Source organism: Oncorhynchus gorbuscha, linkage group LG03 (assembly GCF_021184085.1).
Source record: "Oncorhynchus gorbuscha isolate QuinsamMale2020 ecotype Even-year linkage group LG03, OgorEven_v1.0, whole genome shotgun sequence".
NCBI lineage: Eukaryota > Metazoa > Chordata > Actinopteri > Salmoniformes > Salmonidae > Oncorhynchus > Oncorhynchus gorbuscha.
Genome location: NC_060175.1, coordinates 75,208,415 through 75,231,215, shown reverse-complemented (window position 1 = coordinate 75,231,215; position 22,801 = coordinate 75,208,415). Strand labels below are relative to the sequence as shown.

Sequence of the window (22,801 nt, the reverse complement as noted above, 5' to 3'; positions counted from 1 at the left end):
TGCCCGACCTCACTAATGCTCTTATGGCTGAATGGCAACAAGTCCCTGCAGCAATGTTCCAACATCGAGTGGAAAGCCTTCCCAGAAGAGTAGAGGCTGTTATTGCAGCAAGGGGGGGGGGTGGCCAACTCCATATTAATACCCATGATTTTGGAATGAGATGTTCGACGAGCGGGTGTCCACATGCTTTTGGTCTTGTAGTGTAGTTATGGACGCAAATCTGTAATCAGAAATTATTGGAAAATGAGGAGGGCTTAATGTGCACATATAAACAGATATGTCAGTCCAGTTTGAACCAAAAATTATACTCTTACTCTCACAAATGATTTTATAAGTTTCATTTCAGTGCTGCTCAACTCAGGCTGTTCATTTTCAGAATCCTGAGAAGGATAAAGTTTTCTTTTAGGATAAACAGAACTACAGCCATTTAGTAATGCACCCTAAACTCTGTACATTAGCAAAGGGCTCAAATTTGATCAAATTGTGCCCCCTTGTGGCATATTGACAGAACAATTTCCACCACTTGATAAACTACATGATTCATACACATTACCTGAATGCTCGCCGGTCAGTCTCTCTCCCTCTCAATATGAGGAAGGTGCTCCCAATGTTCAGTATACTCCGTGTATATTTGTTTCTACTGCCCTTTTGAGTAAAATTTAATTTATTTAAAATGTTGTAATTGTAATAGCGTAGTGAATTGTTTTTCTCAGGGCACCATTGCAGATTAGACCCTGTTCTCAATTGGTTTCCCTGGTTAAATAAAAGTTAATAAAACAATTATAATAATACCCTCCTTGACAGAACTTACACTTGACAAGCTACATTATTCATACACAGTACCATCCTTTATACAGCCAGTGTTTCACTAACATGATTTCTGAACTCAAAATCCACCCTTAGCCGCTATCCGAACTAGGCACTGCTGTAGATTTTTTATTTATTTATTTCACCTTTATTTAACCAGGTAGGCAAGTTGAGAACAAGTTCTCATTTACAATTGCGTCCTGGCCAAGATAAAGCAAAGCAGTTCGACAGATACAATGACACAGAGTTACACATGGAGTAAAAAACATACAGTCAATAATACAGTATAAACAAGTCTATATACAATGTGAGCAAATGAGGTGAGAAGGGAGGTAAAGGCAAAAAAGGCCATGGTGGCAAAGTAAATACAGATCTTAGGTTAATACAGATCTTGATACAGATCTTAGGTTAAAGATGGAGTATTTGCTTTGCCATGCGGGAAGGGTGGAATTTTGGCCATATTGCTTATTTTATTCACATCTACAGTGCCTGTATTCAACAGTGCTGATCTAGGACAAGTTTTGCCACTCCCACTAAGATTCTTTTTGAGGGATTAGCCGACAGTGATATTTGTTGTCCTCAGTGTGGATCAAGGAGAAGAGGCCAATTCAGACTATTGAGATGTACCCTTCAACTGGAACTTTTTTCCACTTTGAGCAGCCTACAATTATCTTCATTTGATGGTCAGGGTTAACCCTGTTGGAGCAGTGGTTGGCAAGTTAGCAGCATTGCACTGGTTGTTACAATATATTAATTCCTAAAAGTCTAAGCTGTTGGGGGGTGGGATCATTTCCCTATTTGATTTTAGGACCCCTTTTGGTATCAAAAAATATATAACAAATGTTACGATAAAATATTGAATTTCGCCTATACTACTATTGCCCATAGAAACACAAATGGCAACAAAAAAAGACAGTAAAAAAGTAAAGCATAAGGAATAAGGTTTTGAAGTGTCTGACCTATAAGTAGAAGTTTTTTTTTTTACACATATTTAACCCCTTTTGTTTTTAGTAGGTACAAAACTACCTTCATACTTCCATGTATTTTTTCAAACCGGTACAGGTTACCTTCAGACGAAAGAAGCGGAGACCATCATCTTGTTCATATGAGAGTCTCATCTTTCCAAAGAGTGGTCTTATTAGTTTGTAGGCCAAAACAACGTTTTAGTGAGAAGGGAGATTTTCGGGGTGTCTCATGGTCTGACAAACACAGCTGCAGCCCGGATATCTCTAGCTTAAACTGACGGATTTTAATTGGGATTTTTAAAATTATGTTACTTAGATTGACGCACCGGTGTGTCAATAGACTCTAGGGAGTTTTTACTTGTATCGTATTGTATTCTTTCATAAATGCAATCACATTCACCATAGAAATGTCGCTCCCCTCCAGTGTTTTCTTCTTGCGAGCAAGATTTGGGTTCCAGTGACACACCAGGCTGTCCTTCTGAATACTGTAGTTCTTGTGTCCGATCAGCCAATATGTGTTATTTCCTCCTTTACTCAGAGAGGAAATGCTGTTTTATTTCATAATAGCTCAAACACAAATCACAGTAAGGATTAGAAAACAGGAAATTCAATTCCCCCTCCCCACCCATGACTTTGAACAGAAATCTCTCACGCACTTATTAGAGGTAATCTGATGACTTTTGACTTGTAAGTTAATTAGCTAGAGAGTTTGGATGGGTCCCAAATAATTATACACTTCACCGGCACTCTGGGAAAATCCACCGGGTCTATTGACAGTTCATTAGACAGTACGTCTCCCCTCTATGTCAGTGTGAGGACAGTTGACCTAAGTATCCTAATGATGTTATAATGTTCAGTAGATTTAATAAATGAGGTGATGAAAATGAGGTGATGATCATGCTGTCAAACTGTAACTTAGTGATTCAACAGTCATGATGTGAGCTTCTACATTCCACTTCGATGGAGACAGTATATAGAGGACATGAATAGCCAATGATTTGCTCAGAGTAATAATAGTATTTTAGTGGCTGAAACTAGACATTTCTCCAAAAAGCTATATACACACACACACACACACACACACACACACACACACACACACACACACACACACACACACACACACACACACACACACACACACACACACACACACACACGTATATATATGAAAAAAAAGTCTAGAATAATTTTGTTTTCCCAAGGAAACTATTATAAGGTTTGCTCTATTCCCAAACAGTCTCACCTTCACCTCGGTCTCTCCTCTCAGATGGAGCTCGTAGACACAGTCCTTCATCAGGGCCAGGTAGGTGGCTGAGCTGGCGTGGATCCTCTGAGCTGACGCTGACACAGACACACACACAGCATTGGGAACAGGTGCCTGCATACTGTACTGTATGTGTGTGTGTATACCTACGCAGGCTGGTGGACTCCATTCTGGAGGTGTGTTGACAGTATCTCCAAACAGGCCGTATCTGGGCATCTTGTAGCTGACAATACCTGCCACACATGGACCTGGAGCAAGGAAAGCAAATGGAGAGAAAGACAAGCTTGCTATACCATATTTGACTCACTGATCTTTACATGGGCAATAACTCCATACTATAATCCCAAATTATAAAAAGGCAATCAGGTTATAGACTTATATCAAACATAACACAATACATATGCAATGTATATTACCACACATGAAGTTCTCTCTCTCAGGAAATAAAAGTAACTTGAATTTAATTCAGTATTGCTTGCATACACAAAATGTACATCTCAAAACTCACAGCATCTGCCTGTTAGGTGAGATTATCAGGTACTTTGCAGCACCCAAAACCCTTATGTGATATGATTTGAACATGGGTATGTGTGTGTTTTGTCACCTGTGTGTATTCCTGCGCGAAGCTGTGGGGTATGGCCACCTATCTGACGGCTGGCACCAAGTCCAGCAACATTTTGGCTCTCGTCAGCGTGCTTGTCCCCGTTCCTCTCAGGCAGGCCCCTTACCACCATGTAGGCATCGTCTATCGTCTCAACCTGGGAGACCAAATACAATGGGTCCACTCATGATCAGGCCATGTTGGATAGATCAAAAACATCCCAATACGTGCACGCAATTTTGTATAAAGTGATGTATAGGCCGTGCATACTGATTAGTCTGATAAGATGACTCTCTCTGTATGTTTGACAACAGCTGGTAATCAGATAATGGGACAGGCTGTACCAAAATGAATGAATGGGAAAACCCAATTCTGCATTAGATGACCACTTCTCAGTAAGGATGTTGATATTTGTTCAGTTTTAACTAAACATTATGTTCTAAATAGTATGCTGTATGGTTAGTACACAGTGTAGGGTGATTCCACGCCATCACAGATTGTTCTGGCAATTCTTACATAAACACTTCATTGGGAGGAAGGATGTTTAACATGCTTTTTACATTTTTATCACAAACGATTTTTGAGAAAATCATAATGAAAGTGTCCATTTTAGGCCCTTTTTAGAATCGTACGGACATCTTGGTGTCATTATACTACTTATAGTGTGCTCTAAGATATGGAGTTTGCCTTGATTCTGAGAAATGAACTATGAACAAATTCAACATTTGTGGTAGCAGGATTACAATATGTTATATTTATGCACCAAATGGTTGTTTTATGAAATCTTTCCCTTTCTGAGTTAACTGAGAGGAGTCTTTTTGAAGCTTGGCTTATGGCTTACACTCTAGCTTGCTGCAGTTAGTATGGATGTGTGGTCAAGGGAAATGAGATTTGCTAGATAGCTTGGGCTGACAATGACTTGGTGATAACTACCTAAAGCTGGCATTCTATAGACAAGATGTGGTGTGTGTGTGGAACCCGAGATAGTCTGGAAGAGTCTAGAACGATACCTCATTGTCTCATCTTCCTGGCATCTGGGAAACTAAGTTGGGTTGGGGGTATCACACCATCCTGTGTGGATAACCAAGGTGGCTTAGGGGAGTTGGAACCAGTCTGACTTAGCATTTTTAAGTCCTATATAAGGTCTCTGTTTTATCATTATCAGTTAGGCTCTCGGCCAAACAGTCTTTTCATAAATACAATAATGAATCGATATTAAATATAAATGATTGTTTGAAGAAATGACAGTCTCTCTCACTTGAGTAGAATATTCCACCACACATTACAAATATTATTATGAATTACGTTTTGGATTGTGCTTATTTTTTAGACATTGTTTGAAACAATACACTCTTCAAAACATATCAAATCTTCGAAGGAATTTTCAATTTTATACATGTAAATTGACATAGGATTTAACCCAGTGTTTTACCTAAAAGGCTCAGATTTGTCTGTTTCCATATACGCAGGATGGCACCTGTGTTTCACTGGGCCATGGCTTTGGTGGACCTGCTCTCACTTGGGGCCAATAACATAAATGGCTAACTGTGAACTTTAACACCTTCTCACAAAGCAACTGTTTTGACTATGGGGCCAAGTACCACCGGTACTTTTCAGCTGTCATTTACAGAAATGGCTAACTGTGAACTTTAACACCTTCTCAAAAAGCAAATGTTTTGATTATACAGAGGTCAGCCCTAGCACAATTTCCCTAGTATAACATAAGGGTGTATACACTAGTGTAACACTGGTGTTCAGTGGTGATTTTAGCATGTAAATCTTCATGGGGTAAACTCAACTATTTTGTTTAGATGTATGCCAGCAAAGCCACTACACAGCACATGAATTGCACTATAACGGTGTCCACAAACTGTTAGGGACTACAAAAAGCTGTCACGACAGTGGAGCTTTCCTTTCAGCATCATGGAGTGAATCCTTACCACTGCTACACTTGGCTATCAGTGGAGCCTCATCTGGCAGCAAAACAGTTCATTCAGCCTCATTTACTGACTTTTAAGAGCCATAGCTGACATGGCCGACTTGCTTAAACAAATGTGGGTTTTACTGACTCCTTGTGGATTTGTGTAAATCGATAAGAACCTTTTTGTCCTTACATAATAACAAACACCAACATGAGTTTGGACTTTTGAACCATCCACAAGGATTATTACATTTATGTTCAATCATTCATAATGTTTGTTCTTATATCATTAACACTTAGCTCAAAGTATAAGCACGTGCAAGCAAACGAGCTGTGATGAGGTAGGACTATTCGTTCAGCACTTTGAAAATGGAAACCGACAGAAATTCAAATAGATTCAGATAGCGAGAGAGACGCGGTTGGCCTACCATTTGAATTATTTTATTAAGCCTATGTGGTCTAAAAAGGAAGGAAAATAATCACGAGGATCCACGTTTATAGATAATATACCGACGCACAGACAGCGCATTGGGCAAACACAACAACTCTTGCAATATCAACTGTAATTACATGGCTCTATCACTTAACTTTTTTGCTGAAAACAAATATTTGAATGGGAAGAGTGTCACTGGGTAACATGGTTACAGACCCAACAACATAGAATAGCACGAGCTAATTTATACAGCAGCATACAATACATTTTTGTGCTGTGTTCACTTGAACAGGAAGGTGGAGCAGTGATTCTTCTTGTGGGCAAGTTTTGTCATCAAATATACACGAATAGGTAAAATTATATTTCAGAATGTAGCAATACTCCACTGTAAAATGGTTGTGGCTATTTTGCTTTCGCTGGTCCTGGGATAAAAGACATGAATTTTACCCAGTACCAGGAAATTTTAGCCAAAAACCTGTCGGCCTCTTCTAAGAGGCTGAAACAAGAACGTGCTTTCCATCCGATCCTGCAAACTATGTTACAAGAATGTGGTATGATTTTGTTTGCTCTGGACTCCAGAGAAGTGACATGATATTAGCTGATAACATGAACGACTTTCAGCTCCAAACTCAGGTGTTAAAAGTAGTTTATTTACGTAGCTTATCTTGCGTTTTGAAAATGCATCACCATTTATGGCTATGTGCGCGCATATTCGCGGATGCACACAGGAAGGGCGTGCGGGGTCGCAGATTCGCGGGTCAAATAGTTTGCGAACTACTGGGATACATGATAGTGGCTACATATGCAGTCTCTGAGCAATTGTATTAGTATATATATATTTTTTTAATACAATATATCTTATTTATTTTATGCAATCATTTTTTGTTATATTTATCAAATGGTGTCAATCATTTCGGACCACACTAGTTTCAGTAAGTAGTAGGCAAGAACGAGTCCAATCGAATCTCCATGTAGGCTACACAGTCCAGTCTTAACTTGTAGACGTTGTGAGGAGTCGATGCGATTGTCGAGCACATGTACAGATTGTTCAGCATCCCCATAACTCGCAGAGGGTTGCAGGAGGCCGAGATAGTGGTGAGACCAACAATATCAGAGAAGAAAATAGTGACCTGTATAGAATGACAGGAAAAACAAGATGCCTCTCTTAATTCATCATATGGTAAATTGTGCGTGCAAAGTATGCTGTGCATGTGAAGTACATGTATATAGTTGACTCCATTGTGATTCAACTCTCGTTTACAAGACAGACAGTGGTCCAAAGTAAACATGGGTAAATGGAGTAAGTGTCATTTGTAAGTGTACTGTACAGTTCTATTGTATACTTATATGGTCTCTTTGTCTAGCAGCGGAATAATGGGGGTTCCTCAGGAATCTGTCTCATGACCTTTCCTCTTTAGCTTATATGACCTTCCTCATGTGTGTCATGATGTTGATAGCCAAATGTATGCAGATAATATTGTGATTAGTGTTCCATTTTGAGAATGTTACAATCCTGGGACTCAAAGGCTGCATTTAGACAAGCAGCCCAATTCTGATATTTTTCCATTAATTGGTATTTTGACCAATCAGATCAGCTCTAAAAAAAGATCTGATGCGTAAGATCTGATGTGATTGGTCAAATGATCAGAATTGCGCTGCCTGTGTGAACGCAGCCATAGAAGCCTGTGTCAAAACGGACCACATCCCCTTTGGTAGCCAATAGCCCTGAGCAAAGTGCTTTTGGCCCAGCTGGTTCAAGCCACTCAATAAGATGGATGCAATTTTCACCCGTGTAACCTGTTTTATCTCCTAATGAATATGGAACACCGTAATGACAGGTAATCATGACAACAATAAGAACAAATAAACCAAATGTAAGAGTTCATTCAGCACAATGGTTTGGTGATTTCACCAACAGAGACCCTTAACATGACAAGGCTCTCACAGTAATTTGTTTAAATTGTAAAAGTGATGAGGGAGAGAAAGGGTCTCATCTTGATGCTATTTAAGTTGGTTATAGAAATGTCAAGGAGTTTCTTTAAATTGAAAGTTGTTGTTAGAAGGTGCCATACCCTTTAAGAAAGCATGGATTCTTGATAGCAGTGGTGTAAAGAACTCAAGTAAAAATACTTTAAAGTACTACTTAAGTAGTACTATTACTATTTTTTGACAACTTTTACTTCTACATTCCTAAAGAAAATAATGTACCTTTTACTCCATACATTTTCCCTGACACCCAAAAGTACTCATTACATTTTGAATGCTTATCAGGGAAGGAAATAGTCAATTTCACTCACTTATCAAGAGAACATCCCCAGTCGTCCCTACTGCCTTTGATCTGGCGAACTCACTAAACAAACATACTTCATGTGTTAATTATGTCTGAGTGTTGTATTGTGCCCCCGTAAATAAATAAAATGGTACTAATAAGGAATTTTAAATCATTGCTACTTTGGTACTTAAGTATAATGATTAATTACATTTACTTTAGCTAATTCAGTATATTCTGAACCAAATACTTTCAGACTTCTACTCAAGTAGTTATTACTTGGTGACTTTCACTTGAGTCATATGAAGCCATCTTTACTTTTACTCAAGTATGACAATTGGGTAATAAACACACAGGAATTCACTTGATGGAACAGCACAAAATGGAATTGAGCGACATGATTGAACTGAAGCCCCACATCTCCTCAGATCAATCAAACACACCTTCTCGTAGCTCTCTGCGTCCATGTGCTTCTGCTACCACAGCTGCTTGGCCACCATCTGGTGCAGGAGGTCCTCGGTCAGTTGTCTCTGGCGCTTCAGGTCCTCGGTCCTCTCTTGCAGGCTACGTGCAAAATTCTGGGTCCACACTGTCATCTGCTTGAAGGACATCAGCACCAGTGGTTAGATCAGGCAGGCAGAGTGATCTGCTGGCACCGCCCCGTCCAGAAGACCCACATGGGTGTCCCTCAGGGCCTGGAAGCCAGTCTGAGAGCCTGTGAGGACGCCCACTTTGACCACCATGTCAGATGCTGAAATCTGCCAAGGGGCAGAGACGAAGACGTATGTGTTGACTGAGCCTGTTGGTCAGGTTGAGCTTTAGGGGAATGTTTTCCATCCAACAGTCATGCAGTGTTTCTGACGAGAGCTGGGCAAAGGCTAAGCGGCTCAGTGAGTGGATCCACTTCTTGTGAAAGTCAGCTTGGGTTCCAATGGAAGAGAGTTCACTGAACTGGTGATTGAGTTCCAGGAATGTGACCATCAGTCTCAGTGAGAGGACATCTTTCCAGTCTGAAAACTTCTTGACCAGACTAATGTCCTGGAGTCTGACAATCGTCAAGGAGACCACAGGCTTAACTAGTAGAAAGAGGAGGAAGGGAAGTGCTACTAAGGTACACAATAGTACATTTTGGTAGACAGAAGGTGCTCTTTGACAAAAAGGGTCAATTGGTCATCAAAACGAAAGGAAGAACAAGATACTTCATATAATTAATTAAAATGCCGTTATTTGGAGGGCATGTTCAATAGAAAAAAGTTTTAAAAATCCGACATATTTCGGGTGCATGGCCTTCGTCAGGGAGTACAAAGAAATAATACAATGTCCTCTTATGAACAACTTTTCCAATTAGCCCTAATTAGAAGAGGGCGTGGTTACAAAATTGATTGGACACACCGAGTAAGCAATACTATACACATTATGGGGAGCTGATGACAGCAAATGGACCTATCACGAACCTACAGGAAGGGTGAGAAATCCAGGCCACTAAATACCCTGGTTGAAAAACAGATATGGATTTCTCACCCTTCCTGTAGGTTCGTGATCGATCCATTTGCTGTCATCTAGTGGACATTTTGCTCAATTGCCCTCAGCTATATTTAGACTGTTGTTGTTCATGTTTTGCTGTGTTCTAGTGTACTATGGAATATATTGCTTTCTTATTCTCGACACTTCTCCCAGTCATATTTAAGGTTAGAACTACCTTTCTAAGTGTTCTGATACTTCTAGCTTGGAGTTGTATTTTTATGACAACATAGCTACAGTATTTCACTTTTTAATGTGTATAGCATTGCTTACTAAGTGTGTCCAATCAATTGTGTAATCACTCCCTCTTCTAATTAGGGCTAATTGGAAAGGCTGTTCAAAAGAGGACATTGTATTATTTCTTTGTACTCCCTGGCGAAGGCCATGCAGCCAAAACGCATTGGATTTTAAAAACTTTGTTTCTATTGAACATGCCATACAAATAAAGGCATTTTAATTAATTATATGAAGCGTGCCTTGGTCCTCCTTTCTTTTTGGAGAACACAGGATTGTTGTTGTCCTCAGCTCATAATTGTTGTTGTCCTCACCTCATAATCACAGGTAAAATGTCGGTCAGTGGTCTTGACTTGTCTCCTTACTCCTGTACCATGTGCATCGACTTCTTGTGTTTTGGAGTTCTCCTATAAGTTGGAGAATAGCCGTGGTCCTACGTGAAGTCAGCTCGTCGAAAGCCGCCCTTGTGGCGGCAGCAGGTCCAAGTTAGAGCTGAGGTCAACGGAGACTGAGCCAAGCAGAGCCAGAAACTAGAGCAGACAGGCAGTTAATATGCGACAGAACAGTGCAGTTACTGCCAAGACACGGAGAGGGAGCACCTGCAACAACAAAAAAATATATGAAACAAATATATACCTAGATAAGGATCTATGATTACATAATAAAAAACATGCAATAGACTTATTGTAAATATGAAATATGATTAAATAATGCAATTATAATTTTACAACCTTAATAGATACAAGTGGGATATACATGTTTATGTTTAATAATTTTTTTTTTTTAATTAAGCACTTTTCATAATCCCCCAAAGTTTACAAACACAAGAAAACCACATGAAAATAAGCAAGTATATAAAAGTACCCTTAACATGAGGACAGGCTCGCCATGGACAACACCAAACATGGCTGACTAACCAGGGAAGTGAACTAGATAGGCTTATCTGTTGTTTTCGAGGATAAAAGCTGTGTGAATACATTGGTATACGTTTGTTTTATTGTTCTGCTTAAACTTAGTGTGGGAAAAAAGTTAAACGAAATGCATTTGTTTATTGGATATAATGTTGATATTTATCATGGTTTTTACAAAGAAAAAAGCATTTTAGCTAGGCTTTACAAGTAAACCAAGGTTTTGTAGGTTTGTAGGCTATTAACATTTAACAAAACAATACTCACAATTGCCTGCATTCGCTGTCGGCTTCCTCTTGCGTCGTTGGTGCGACTCTCCTTTTATGTCTGCTGTTCTGAATTTTGGTAAATATTATTTTCAGATAAGCCGAGGACAGACTCAGGGATGCGATGCATTCCTTTTTCATGTAACGTTACTCCAAAAATGATGCAGTCCTATATTTTTATGATGCAATTTAAAGAGAATAGAAGGTAGACATTGTTAATTATTACAAACATGTCTCATTTGGCCCCGCAATATTGCTTGTTCCTGATATCAAAGGCTTATAAATAGGATGCAACTAGTGACGTGTGTTGGATAATTGTGTGGTTTAATTTCTGCAAAGGGAGGAATACATGCCAATAAAGTCTCTCACCTCATTTCACCCAAGGCTTTTCAACAGAAAAAAGTAATACATTAAATTCTAACTCAATTTATCTTGCTTCTCTTTGAAATACATGTTCATATCGACATTTTTGACGACATTCTACAAAACGGGCTAATCAACAATTTCCCATCAAATTAAGAGTTAAAATATCCTGTGTTATTACACTCAATATATTTCGTTCCAACATACATTTTGAGGTAACAAGTTGGCTACTGCTGGGCATAATCTTACCTGCACGCAAATCTATGGACTCCTATTGAGTTTCTTGCTTATTTAATGATTTGTGTTTTCCTTTATCGGAAAATCTCCGAAATTAGTTGAACATTTGTGTTTCCATGAAGTGGGGAAGTAAATCTGCAATATGTAACTTTTTGGGAAACCCAACCAAATTTACATAGAAATGTGAGTTATACACCTGTCATTCGCAATGAAAGCAACTGTAAGAAGTAGACATGTTCTATGTGCAATATTTCTATCCTTCATGTGCGTAAGTTTAGTTTTTGCATCTTCTACTTTCGGTTTTGTACTCCAGCTTCAAACATCTCAAAAAACTTTTTGGGTTATGGAAAATAGCGGTGTAAATGGTACAATGATTCTCTACACTATACTTGATTGTTTTGTCACACAAACTGAAATGAGGAAAACCAGTAGAATTTCAGCAACCAGGAAATGGAGAAGCGATTTCTGCATATTGCATCTTCAATGAAGTGTGTAATTGCTTTTGCTGTATATGGGTCTCAATGACAGCTGCATCCACCCTTGAATATTTGCTTATCTATTCTTGAATACTTAAAAAGGGAAATAAGGGGAAATTACAGTATGCCGAATAATGGGACCAAGGGAAATTATAACTAGAATGCAGTTATTGATTTGCCTAATTCAGCGTCGGCTCCATAAAAGGAAAATCAGAGAAATACGTATTGTCATGCATTTAAACCCCATGTTGCATTACTAATTAAGCCTTGTGGGTTTTGACCATCTTTGATATCATTTTATTTTTGGTGGGGTGAGAGAACGCAAAGGACATTCAATTCTGTGGAAAACAACATGTAGTTTAAGAGCTATTTACCATCCTTTGGTAATGAAATCAATTTAATTAAAACCCCTTCACACGTGCATAGAGCCTAATAACTTTGATTAGAAATACAGATTTCACTTTCAATTCACAAACAAGTTAATGTATACTGTCAGAAATTGTTTAACATATTTACATCTTAATTCAAATTCTTTGTATACATTTATTCTTTATCCAAATTGAAATCAACTTACAACATATTTTCCCCCAAATCACATTATCATACAATATTCAAATAAAATCCAACGAAATTCTAGGTGTAATCAGAATAAATTAAACTTGTTAAGGCACACTCAGTAGTTAGTTACAAACAAAATAACTGATGCGAAAAAAGCCCTTAAAAATGCTATATAAACAAAGATGAACAATAAATGCAAAAAGGAAACACAAAAACTGAAGAAAACAATTAAGTCAAACTTCACAATAAATCAGAGTTGTAGAAACTCAGCTTATCTAGTAATTGTGGAGTATTTAAACAACATTAAGTTAATGTGCATTATTTCACTAAATCATGGTGGATCAATTAACATAATGTGCTGCAACCACACATTTAAATGTTAAGAGTAGACAAATCTACTACATGTCCAAATGTAATTCTATTTCAGTTTTAATGTGTCAGAGTGAACAGTGTGAAGTGACAGTGGAAACTGGAAACATACAGGCTACAAAACCCATTTAAGTAAACCAACTAAAAGAACCATGGCTCATTTAAATGTCAATGTTTACATCTCAATCCATTTTTAATGGAGATGATTTTGTCAAGCTGCAATAATAACCAGTTGTGAAGTCGTAAATACCAGTTGGATGTGTTCACCTGCATTGAACTCGTTGTCAACCACAGATTGGCTAATGGCCAACAAGCTGAGTCAACCACAGATTGGCTAATGGCTAACAAGCTGAGTCAACCACAGATTGGCTAATGGCCAACAAACTGAGTCAACCACAGATTGGCTAATGGCCAACAAGCTGAGTCAACCACAGATTGGCTAATGGCCAACAAGCTGAGTCAACCACAGATTGGCTAATGGCCAACAAGCTGAGTCAACCACAGATTGGCTAATGGCCAACAAGCTGAGTCAAACCACAGATTGGCTAATGGCCAACAAGCTGAGTCAAACCACAGATTGGCTAATGGCCAACAAGCTGAGTCAACCACAGATTGGCTAATGGCCAACAAGCTGAGTCAACCACAGATTGGCTAATGGCCAACAAGCTGAGTCAACCACAGATTGGCTAATGGCCAACAAGCTGAGTCAACCACAGATTGGCTAATGGCCAACAAGCTGAGTCAACCACAGATTGGCTAATGGCCAACAAGCTGAGTCAACCACAGATTGGCTAATGGCCAACAAGCTGAGTCAAACACAGATTGGCTAATGGCCAACAAGCTGAGTCAAACCACAGATTGGCTAATGGCCAACAAGCTGAGTCAACCCACAGATTGGCTAATGGCCAACAAGCTGAGTCAACCACAGATTGGCTAATGGCCAACAAGCTGAGTCAAACACAGATTGGCTAATGGCCAACAAGCTGAATCAAACACAGATTGGCTAATGGCCAACAAGCTGAGTCAACCACAGATTGGCTAATGGCCAACAAGATGAGTCAACCACAGATTGGCTAATGGCCAACAAACTGAGTCAACCACAGATTGGCTAATGGCCAACAAGCTGAGTCAAACACAGATTGGCTAATGGCCAACAAGCTGAGTCAAACACAGATTGGCTAATGGCCAACAAGCTGAGTCAACCACAGCGTTAATAGCTGTACTTTTAGTTGATCAAATTACGGTGTTCAAAAACAATATTAATAGATTGCTTTTTATAAATAATGTTTTGTTGGATTAAATTGCTGAAAATGTTGTTATCGAGGTCATTTCCTTAGTAGGTGACGTCAGAGGTCATCATGTGGGAGAAGTAGGAGCTCAGGGATGATAAACAAGTTTTCCTCTAGTGATTACCAGTTGGAGGGGCATTCAAGTGGATTTTCCCCAGTCGTATGCGGTAAATACCACCTTCCCACTTGGTTATGATCGCAGGGTAAAATATATATGTGTGTAGCTTGGGTTAGGTTTCCACCATCTTGAAAAAAGGTGAAGGGATAACTGACATTTTTCAGAATTCCATATGGTAGAAACAAAACAGAGCTATGTCTAGAACCATATAAATAGAATTTGTTCAAACCGAGGGGGTCATCCAGCCAAAATAAATGGAAGCATTGTAAACAGTGACAGACTTTCGTTAGCCTTGCCAATGAAAGAGGTCATCAGGTGAGGTGAGCTTCATTCTCTGAATTCAGCTTCAACATGTTTCTCTGAATTCAGCTCCAACATGTCAAAAGTCAAATAAACATTGTTGACCATCTCAATACAAATCATTGACCAACAATGACATGAACAGTAACACACTTTATGGAAATGTAATTTGTCTCATGCTGCCATCGCTGGCTGCTACTCTGCACCTGTGATGTCATGGCTGCTTCCTAAGCTTCCATTTCCTCACTTGGCTTCGTCACCTGGTGAGGTTAAAGGGGAGGGTTACAAACAGGAAGTGGAAACAGGAAATGCAAGGCTGTTTACTGAAGCAAGCTCCTACTGGCTGACGCCCCAATCCCAAATCGACAATAGAGCTAATTTAAACCAGGGCTTCTACCCCCTGAGCAAATGTGGAGATCTGAGAGGATTGGAAAGGTGTAAGAAATATGGCAGCAATTCCACCTGGCACATTAGAAAACAATGTTAAGCTACTGCAAGACCACAAGAGCATAGGAGCTAGCGGCTAGGAATCGGTTGGGGATAGGCCAAATACCGATCCCCACATACGTATGAGAAACAGCAAGCTCTCTGAATATCAGCGAGAACCAAGTCCTTCTTTCAATTTCATTTCTTAATTTAGTCAGAGTGAATCAATAGAAACCACCATCCAAAAAAACAGCCCAATCAAAACAATGTAACATGGTGAAAGGGATTTACTGGCAGCACTCAGTCAAAACTAATAAAAGGCAACCACTTACAGTAGAAATGTTCCTCCTTTGTAATGCCCATTATTATAAAACAGAGACATCTAATTTTGCAACCAATGCTGTAGATAGATGGGTATTTGTACATGATTGGAGACAGGCATCAAGAAGCTTTTGGATAATTCCCGGACTAGTTCGTACCACCACGTTGGAGCCGTTTGTGTTCCAGTTTTGGTGTCTCTCTTTCTAATTTTGAGACATAGCACAGACAGTTCCTTAGCCTAGCTTTATACTGAACAAAAATATAAATGCAAAATGCAACAATTTGAAAGATTTTCCTGAATTACAGCTCATATAAGGAAATCAGTCAATTGAAATAAATTCATTAGGCCCTAATCTTTGGATTTCACATGACTGGGCAAGTGCACAGCCATGGGTGGGCCTGGGAGAGCATAGGGCCCACCCACTGGGGAGCCATGCCCAACCACTGGGGAGCCAGGCCTAGCCAATCAGAATGAGTTTTTCCCCACAAAAGGGCTTTATTACATGCAGAAATACTACTCAGCACCCGCTCAGACGATCCCACAGGTGAAGAAACCGGACGTGGAGGTCTTGGGCTGGCGTGGTTACACCTGGTCTGCAGTGTGAGACCGGTTGGACGTACTGACAAATTCTCTAAAACGACGTTGGAGGCGGCTTATGATAGAGAAATTAACATTCAATTCTCTGGCAACAGCTCTGTTGGACATTCCTGCAGTCCGCATGCCAGTTGCATGCTCCCTCAACTCGAGGTCTGTGGCATTGTGTTGTGACAAAACTGCACATTTTATTGTCCCCAGCACAAGGTGCACCTATGTAACGATCATGCTGTTTAATGAGCTTCTTGATATGCCACACCTGTCAGGTGGATAGATTATCTTGGCAAAGAATAAATGCTCACTAACAGGGTCGTAAACAAATTTGTGCACAACACAGAGAAATGATATTTTTGTGAGTATTGAATATTTCTGGGACCTTCAATTTTAGCTCATGAAACATGTTCATATTTTTGTTCAGTGTACTTTAAACCTCTCGAAATTAGTATGCCGTGTATCAAATTGAGGTGGTAGTAACTAGGCTACAATAGAAGCGAACAGAACTGAAAAGATTGGAAACCCACATTTACACCATTGTTGATTGAGAAGAGACTTCAAGGCACCAGAATAGGGATTAAAAAGAGGGTGAACTCATCTTAAACAAAATACATTAGCTACACTAGAGGCTTATGGTTGGGGGAAAAAATATTTGTTTGCTTTCACACAGACGGGAAATGCTATAGGCTACATTTGGAAATATATGTAAGGGTTTGGAAATCGATGGATTAAAACAACTTGCATTACTGCATGTAGTGAAATGTTGAGAAACAGAACTGGGATGGTCCACCACTTTAAATGAGGACTAACACTGCTGCGTTCAATGACAGAAGTTTTCAAATAAAATTTGAATGTCAGAATGTATTTCTAATAGGCTATGTATTGCAAAATAAATTGTGCCTTACTTTCCGATTAGAGCATTTGTCGTCAAATGTCTTCACAAACTGATTCATTTCACACAAAATGAGAAATCACCAAATAAATTATTGTTTGTATGGAAGACAGCAGAAGAAAAGGGCGAGGCTGAGCACAGCAATTATGCAAACCCACTCCAAAAAACATCCCAAGCACACATCCAAACTATGTCCCTGCTGAGACAGAGAAAGACACCCGAAGAGGAATGAAAGTGAAAGGGAATTCTCCACCACACACAAAAAACTAAGCGAGAAGAGCACAATTTGGACAGTTTTTGTTCATCAGTTCAAAGCAGTTTGTTGTGTTTGTGTTATTATACCTTGCTTCTGAAGAGGGGCTTGGCGCTGGGGCCGCAGTACTCATTGTAGATGAGTTTGAAGAGGAAGAGGTGGAAGAGGGTGATGAGAGAAGCCACGCCAAACCAAAAGAGGAAAGGCAGGCCCGGGTCCTGCTTGGCCATGTGCTCCTCGTGTGCCAGGATGGCTTTGAGGTGCAATGTGTGCCGCAGGTCTTGCAGGTGGCGCAGGTCCGTGGATATGTAGAGCAGTGGTGTGATGGGCTGCGTCACCATCACCGGGAACACGTGGCCCTTGGACTCTACCATTGACGACGTCAGCTCCACCGGCTCGTTGAGGCAGCCCGCCTCGCAGGCGTACAGCGCTACGGGTTTCTCCTGGGGCTTGACCGACACATGCAGGAAGGGTTTGACCGACACGTGCAGGAAGGGCTTGCCCTCGGCGTCCAGAAGCACAGCCAGGTTGATCAGGTCCTGGTTGTAGTGGATGCCTCGCAGCGCATAGCTGTTGTGCAGCACCTCCGGGTCCGCCTGGAACTGCAGGTGGTTTTCGTTGAAGGAGAGGCCTCCGAAGCTGAGTACGGCACCCTGCATGACGCCATGGGCACCTGCCGCCACAAGCACCTTGCAACCCCTCTTCTGCAGGGTGAGGGTCCACAGGGTGACCAGCTGCAGGACTTGGGCCACACTGCTGACCCGCTCCGGCCACAGGTTATCGGCATGCATGGTTGCATGCCCACTAAAGCAGTGGTCGGCGTAGTTGAGGCTGGATTCCAGACGGGCGCGTTCTTCAGGGCCCAGGCGGCGGTCTAGCAGGGGTGCCGGCGAGGCCGAGAGGACGTAGTAGAGTGTGGTGTTGACCGTGGCGCTGGACGGCGTATGCGCGTCAGTGATCTTACGCATCTCCACCCCTGCAGGAGACACACACAGTAGATTTGGAAACAGAAAATGGCTACATAGTCATTTGATCTAGAACTACATAATTCATTAGTTAGTCATTCATCATGATCAGATAGAATGCTTGTATTTTTTAAATACTGGGTTGTGTTAATATCATCTGGGTCGTTACATTTGATTTCAATCTCTTTTTGACCGCACCCCTTTTGATTTGAACAACAAAAAAAACCATAGTTTCCCATGTTAGAAGTGGTCAGAGTAATTATTTGGACCTGAATGCCACAACATTTAGGATAGAGGTGCTCAAAGTTGACCCATTTTGCATACCCCACCCTACCATAAAGCATCCATGTCTTCATTACTGGAAAATATAAAAGGTTGAGTTTCATATAATTTACAAGCTTCCAAAACAGGGTTGCCAAAGTATTTGATAATTTCTTGGAAAATTTTTTAAATAATAAGTTTAAATAACATTAACGTAAATGATCTAAAAACACTTTTTTAAATGTACACTGTCATTCAAAAGTTTGGGGTCACTTTGAAGTGGCCTTGTTTTTTTGTCCATTAAAATAACATCAAATTGATCAGAAAATACAGTTTAACAGGTAGCTTAGTGGTTAGAGCGTTGGGCCAGTAACCGAAAGGTTGCTGGATCGAATCCCCGAGCTGTCAAGGTAAAAATCTGTCGTTCTGCCCTTGAACAAGGCAACTGTTCCCCGGTAAGCCATCATTGTAAATAAGGATTTGTTATTAACTAACCTGCCTAGTTAAATAGGTTAAATAAATAAAAATGTTGTCAATCACTATTGTAGCTGGAAACGGCAGATTTTTTATGAAATATAGGCGTACAGAGGCCCATTATCAGCAACCATCACTCCTGTGTTCCAATGGCACGTTGTGCTAGCTAATCGAAGTTGATCATTTTAAAAGGCTAATTGAGCATTAGAAAACCCAGCTGAAAACTGTTGTCCTGATTAAAGAAGCAATAAAACTGGCATTTTTTAGACTAGTTGAGTATCTGGAGCATCAGCATTTGTGGGTTCGATTGATTACAGGCTCAAAATGGCCAGAAACAAGTAACTTTTTTTCTGAAATTCGTCAGTCTATTCTTGTTCTGAGAAATGAAGGCTATTCCATGTGAGAAATTGCCAAGAAACTGAAGATCTCGTACAACACTATGTACTACTCCCTTCACAGAACAACGCAAACTGGCTTTAACCAGAAAAAGTGGGAGGCCCCAGTGCACAACTGAGCAAGAGGACAAGTACATTAGATTGTCTAGTTTGAGAAACAGACACCTCACAAGTCTTCAACTGGCTGCTTAAATAGTACCTGCAAACACCAGTTTCAACGTCAACAGTGAAGAGGTAACTCCGGGATGCTGGAAATTTACCAGAAAGTTTCAGACCCTTTGCAACCCTAGTTTGAACTATACAAGCGATACTCGCTTAGCCACGTTAGCTTCACCCTCATGTGGGTGCTAGCAAACAAGCTTGGTAGTACTAGGTATCAACAGCCATTGTCAGCCAATCCAGTAGGGTCTGGAAGCCATGGTGAGCTTCGACTGGTCACTTGCGCCACAATATCGTGGAGAATTTGCATAAAGTTTGTCTATTGCCAACTTTAGTCCCACCCTACTCAGCTCCCTCGCCCATGCTCACATTGCTCAACGGTTCCCCCCCGCCCAGTCCGCTTCTCTCGCTTTCCTTCCAATGAAAGTGAATGGCTTCTGATATTTCACTGTACGACACTGCTGTATATTACGAGACGCAGCCGGGTAAGCTTAGTCTCAACCGATGGTGGGCACAACAAACACCTTAGATGATGTAAATAGGGTCTACAAAACAACATACTTAAATTACGTTAACGCATTTTTTGATAGACGTTAAAGAATTAAAAAGTCAATTTTATATATAAAAGCCTACTTAACAAAATTTGTATTCAAATCAAAAGGTGTGCAGTCAAAAAGTGATTGAAATCAAAAGGTACTACCCATCCATTAATTGTTTTGTCCTGTACAGTCTACGAGAAAACTCACATAATAAATACCACAGTATTTGCACTGTAAAGAGAAAAGACATGGCATCTCAGCATTGACTTTTACTTACCAGAGATGAAGAGGTCCATCCAGGCCTGTTGGTGGTCCTGGACCAGATCTTCTATGTTAGCCCTCAGCAGCTCGCCCAGCTCTTTCTTGGCCCCCTCTCTAAGCCTAGTGAAGGTCTCCTGCAACTTGGTCGACTCAATGGGCTCCGATGTCCACACCACCGACAGCACACTTTCTGCGTACTCCGACTTGGCCGCCACCTGGATGCGGCTGCCCAGCTTCTTGGTGGCCACCACCACCAGCAATATCTGGTTCTTCCCCGGCAGAACTACGCGGCCCGACGACAGCACCACGTCTTTGTCCTCCACCTTCTCCACGCTGGCTGAGAACTTGCTCCCGAACAAGGACGGTTCAGTGGAAACCTCCAGGGTGGCGGCCCGCTCCGAGGGGTTGTTGACGTGGATCCTCTGGAGGTAGACGTTGGGCCGGCTGCGGTGGGCAATGAACTCCTCTCGGACGGTGAGGCAGTCACGGGCTGACCCGGAGCTGTCCCCCGGGAGGACACAGTGGACGGACAGGACAGCCCCTTTGCGGAACCAGAGCATGGTTGCACTCGCCTCGGCCCGCTTCCCAGGGAGGTGGACACCCACTATGGGCGAATACTCAGTCTGGTGGACAGGGGCCGAGCCAGGCTGGGAGGACGAGGCCACCCACAGTCTGTTGGAGTCAATGTCCACCAGGAAATGGCCGTTACCTGTGACAAAAGGTGTGACCGCTTTCTCCTGGGGAGTGCTGTAGATCCCCTCCCCCCGGTCCACCAGTGACTTCCACCTGTGGATCTCAGTCTGGAGGCATTGTCCAGCAGGCCCCCCTGATTGGCCTGAGCCACTAAACAACCTCAAAGCGCCCTCTGAGCTAAGGTACCAGTAGAAGATGAGGAAAACCAGCAGTCCAATGAGCATTCTTCTAGCCCAGCTGCTTGACAGCACACCAGGTAGGCCCTTTAGTCTTTGCTGGAGCCACATTTTGAATTTAGGCTTAAGAGTCACTTTAACTCAAGTTTGCAACTCGTGTTAATGAGCTAACTAGCTTACGTTAGATAATGTCAACAAACAAAATGGACGGTCAAAGTTGGTTCTCCATTCTAATCTGACCAAAACCAACGTTAACAGACTAGCTAGATTACCACTTAAAGTATTTCGCTAAATGTGTGAAGTGTTGTATTTCCTGTTGACAACTAGCTAGCTAACCTTTCGCTAGCAACGCACTGGTGAAATTAGCTAAACTGGTAGCTAGCTCTTTACTAGCTAGTTAGCTAACTAGTAAACTGGTACTCAAATATTGTATGACTAGCTATGTTGCTACCCAACCAAGAGCAACATACATTCCCTGTCAAACATTGCTTACTGTCAAATCTAACAACGCTTACAATAACAAGCTACTGACTGTAACAACCTAACTGTTACTATTTAACGTTAGCTAGCTATGGTGGTTGCAAACTAGCATTCTTGCGATGCAAATTAGGCGACACTTTGCATTTGTTTCTCACATCGTGGCAATACGTCCATTGAGTGCAATTGTTGCTCATTTGTTGCTTGTGTCTAGCAGTTGTGAGATTTCATTCCTTGTTGAAGTGGATTACTTTGTTCAAGCAACTCACCAATCTATCGTTGACACTTTTGGATTTACTGAAATTAGCGTAAATGATGTTGACAGAAACCGGAAGTGTCGGAATTGGTTCAGTCGCATGATCATTTTTACGACACTGAAATGTTATTTTTTTTATTGCCTTTAAAGTTCTAACAATAATAGCTATTTTATCCTCGTTTATCCATCGAATCTATACTACTACTGATGAAGCGGGTTCTGATATGTAGTCTGATGATACTACAACGTTTTGAGACAGACTGAGGAGGAGTTGGAGAGCGTCTGTGAAAAGAGGAAGATTGGAGTTAATAATTCTGAACTGAATAAGAGGATCTCTGAGCAGCCTGAAGCAGGAGAACTCTGAACTTTCCGAAATGTTTGTGAGCTCGGTAAAGAGTCCCTATCCTGTCCCTCCATTATGGCCATTATTATAAACTGTCTTCCCCTCAACAGCCTCCTGTGATGCACACCCCTTCATATTAGTAGATTCTGCTATTTCAGCCACATCCGTTGCTGACAGGTGTATACAATCGAGCACACAGCCATACAATCTCCATAGACAAACATTGGCAGTAAAACTACCCATACTGAAGAGCTCAGTGACTTTCAATTTGGCACCATCATAGGATGCCACCTTTCCAACAAGTCAGTTCGTCAAATATCTGCTCTGCTAGAGCTGAAACTTCTAGGAGCAAAAACTGCTCAACCACAAAGTGGAAGGCCACACAAGCTCACAGAAGGAGACCACTGAGTGCTGAAACA

General features: G+C 41.0%; 2 protein-coding genes across 2 annotated transcripts; both read right to left on the bottom strand.

Moving 5' to 3' along the window:
• Positions 1 to 1,053: 1,053 nt before the first annotated feature.
• On the bottom strand, positions 1,054 to 13,718 carry LOC124031905 (guanylate cyclase D-like). Its single transcript, XM_046343709.1, has 6 exons — positions 11,194 to 13,718; positions 10,333 to 10,617; positions 8,707 to 9,339; positions 3,644 to 3,797; positions 3,019 to 3,287; positions 1,054 to 2,300 (listed from the first exon to the last, which is right to left on the bottom strand). Exons 3-6 carry the CDS (start codon positions 8,728 to 8,730, stop codon positions 2,277 to 2,279), a joined length of 471 nt encoding a protein of 156 aa, XP_046199665.1. The 5' UTR covers positions 8,731 to 9,339; positions 10,333 to 10,617; positions 11,194 to 13,718; the 3' UTR covers positions 1,054 to 2,276.
• Positions 13,719 to 14,153: 435 nt separating this feature from the next.
• On the bottom strand, positions 14,154 to 22,411 carry LOC124031904 (uncharacterized protein KIAA2013 homolog). The gene is made up of 3 exons (XM_046343708.1): positions 20,454 to 22,411; positions 17,473 to 18,359; positions 14,154 to 15,162 (listed from the first exon to the last, which is right to left on the bottom strand). Exons 1-3 carry the CDS (start codon positions 21,415 to 21,417, stop codon positions 15,130 to 15,132), a joined length of 1,884 nt encoding a protein of 627 aa, XP_046199664.1. The 5' UTR covers positions 21,418 to 22,411; the 3' UTR covers positions 14,154 to 15,129.
• Positions 22,412 to 22,801: the final 390 nt, after the last annotated feature.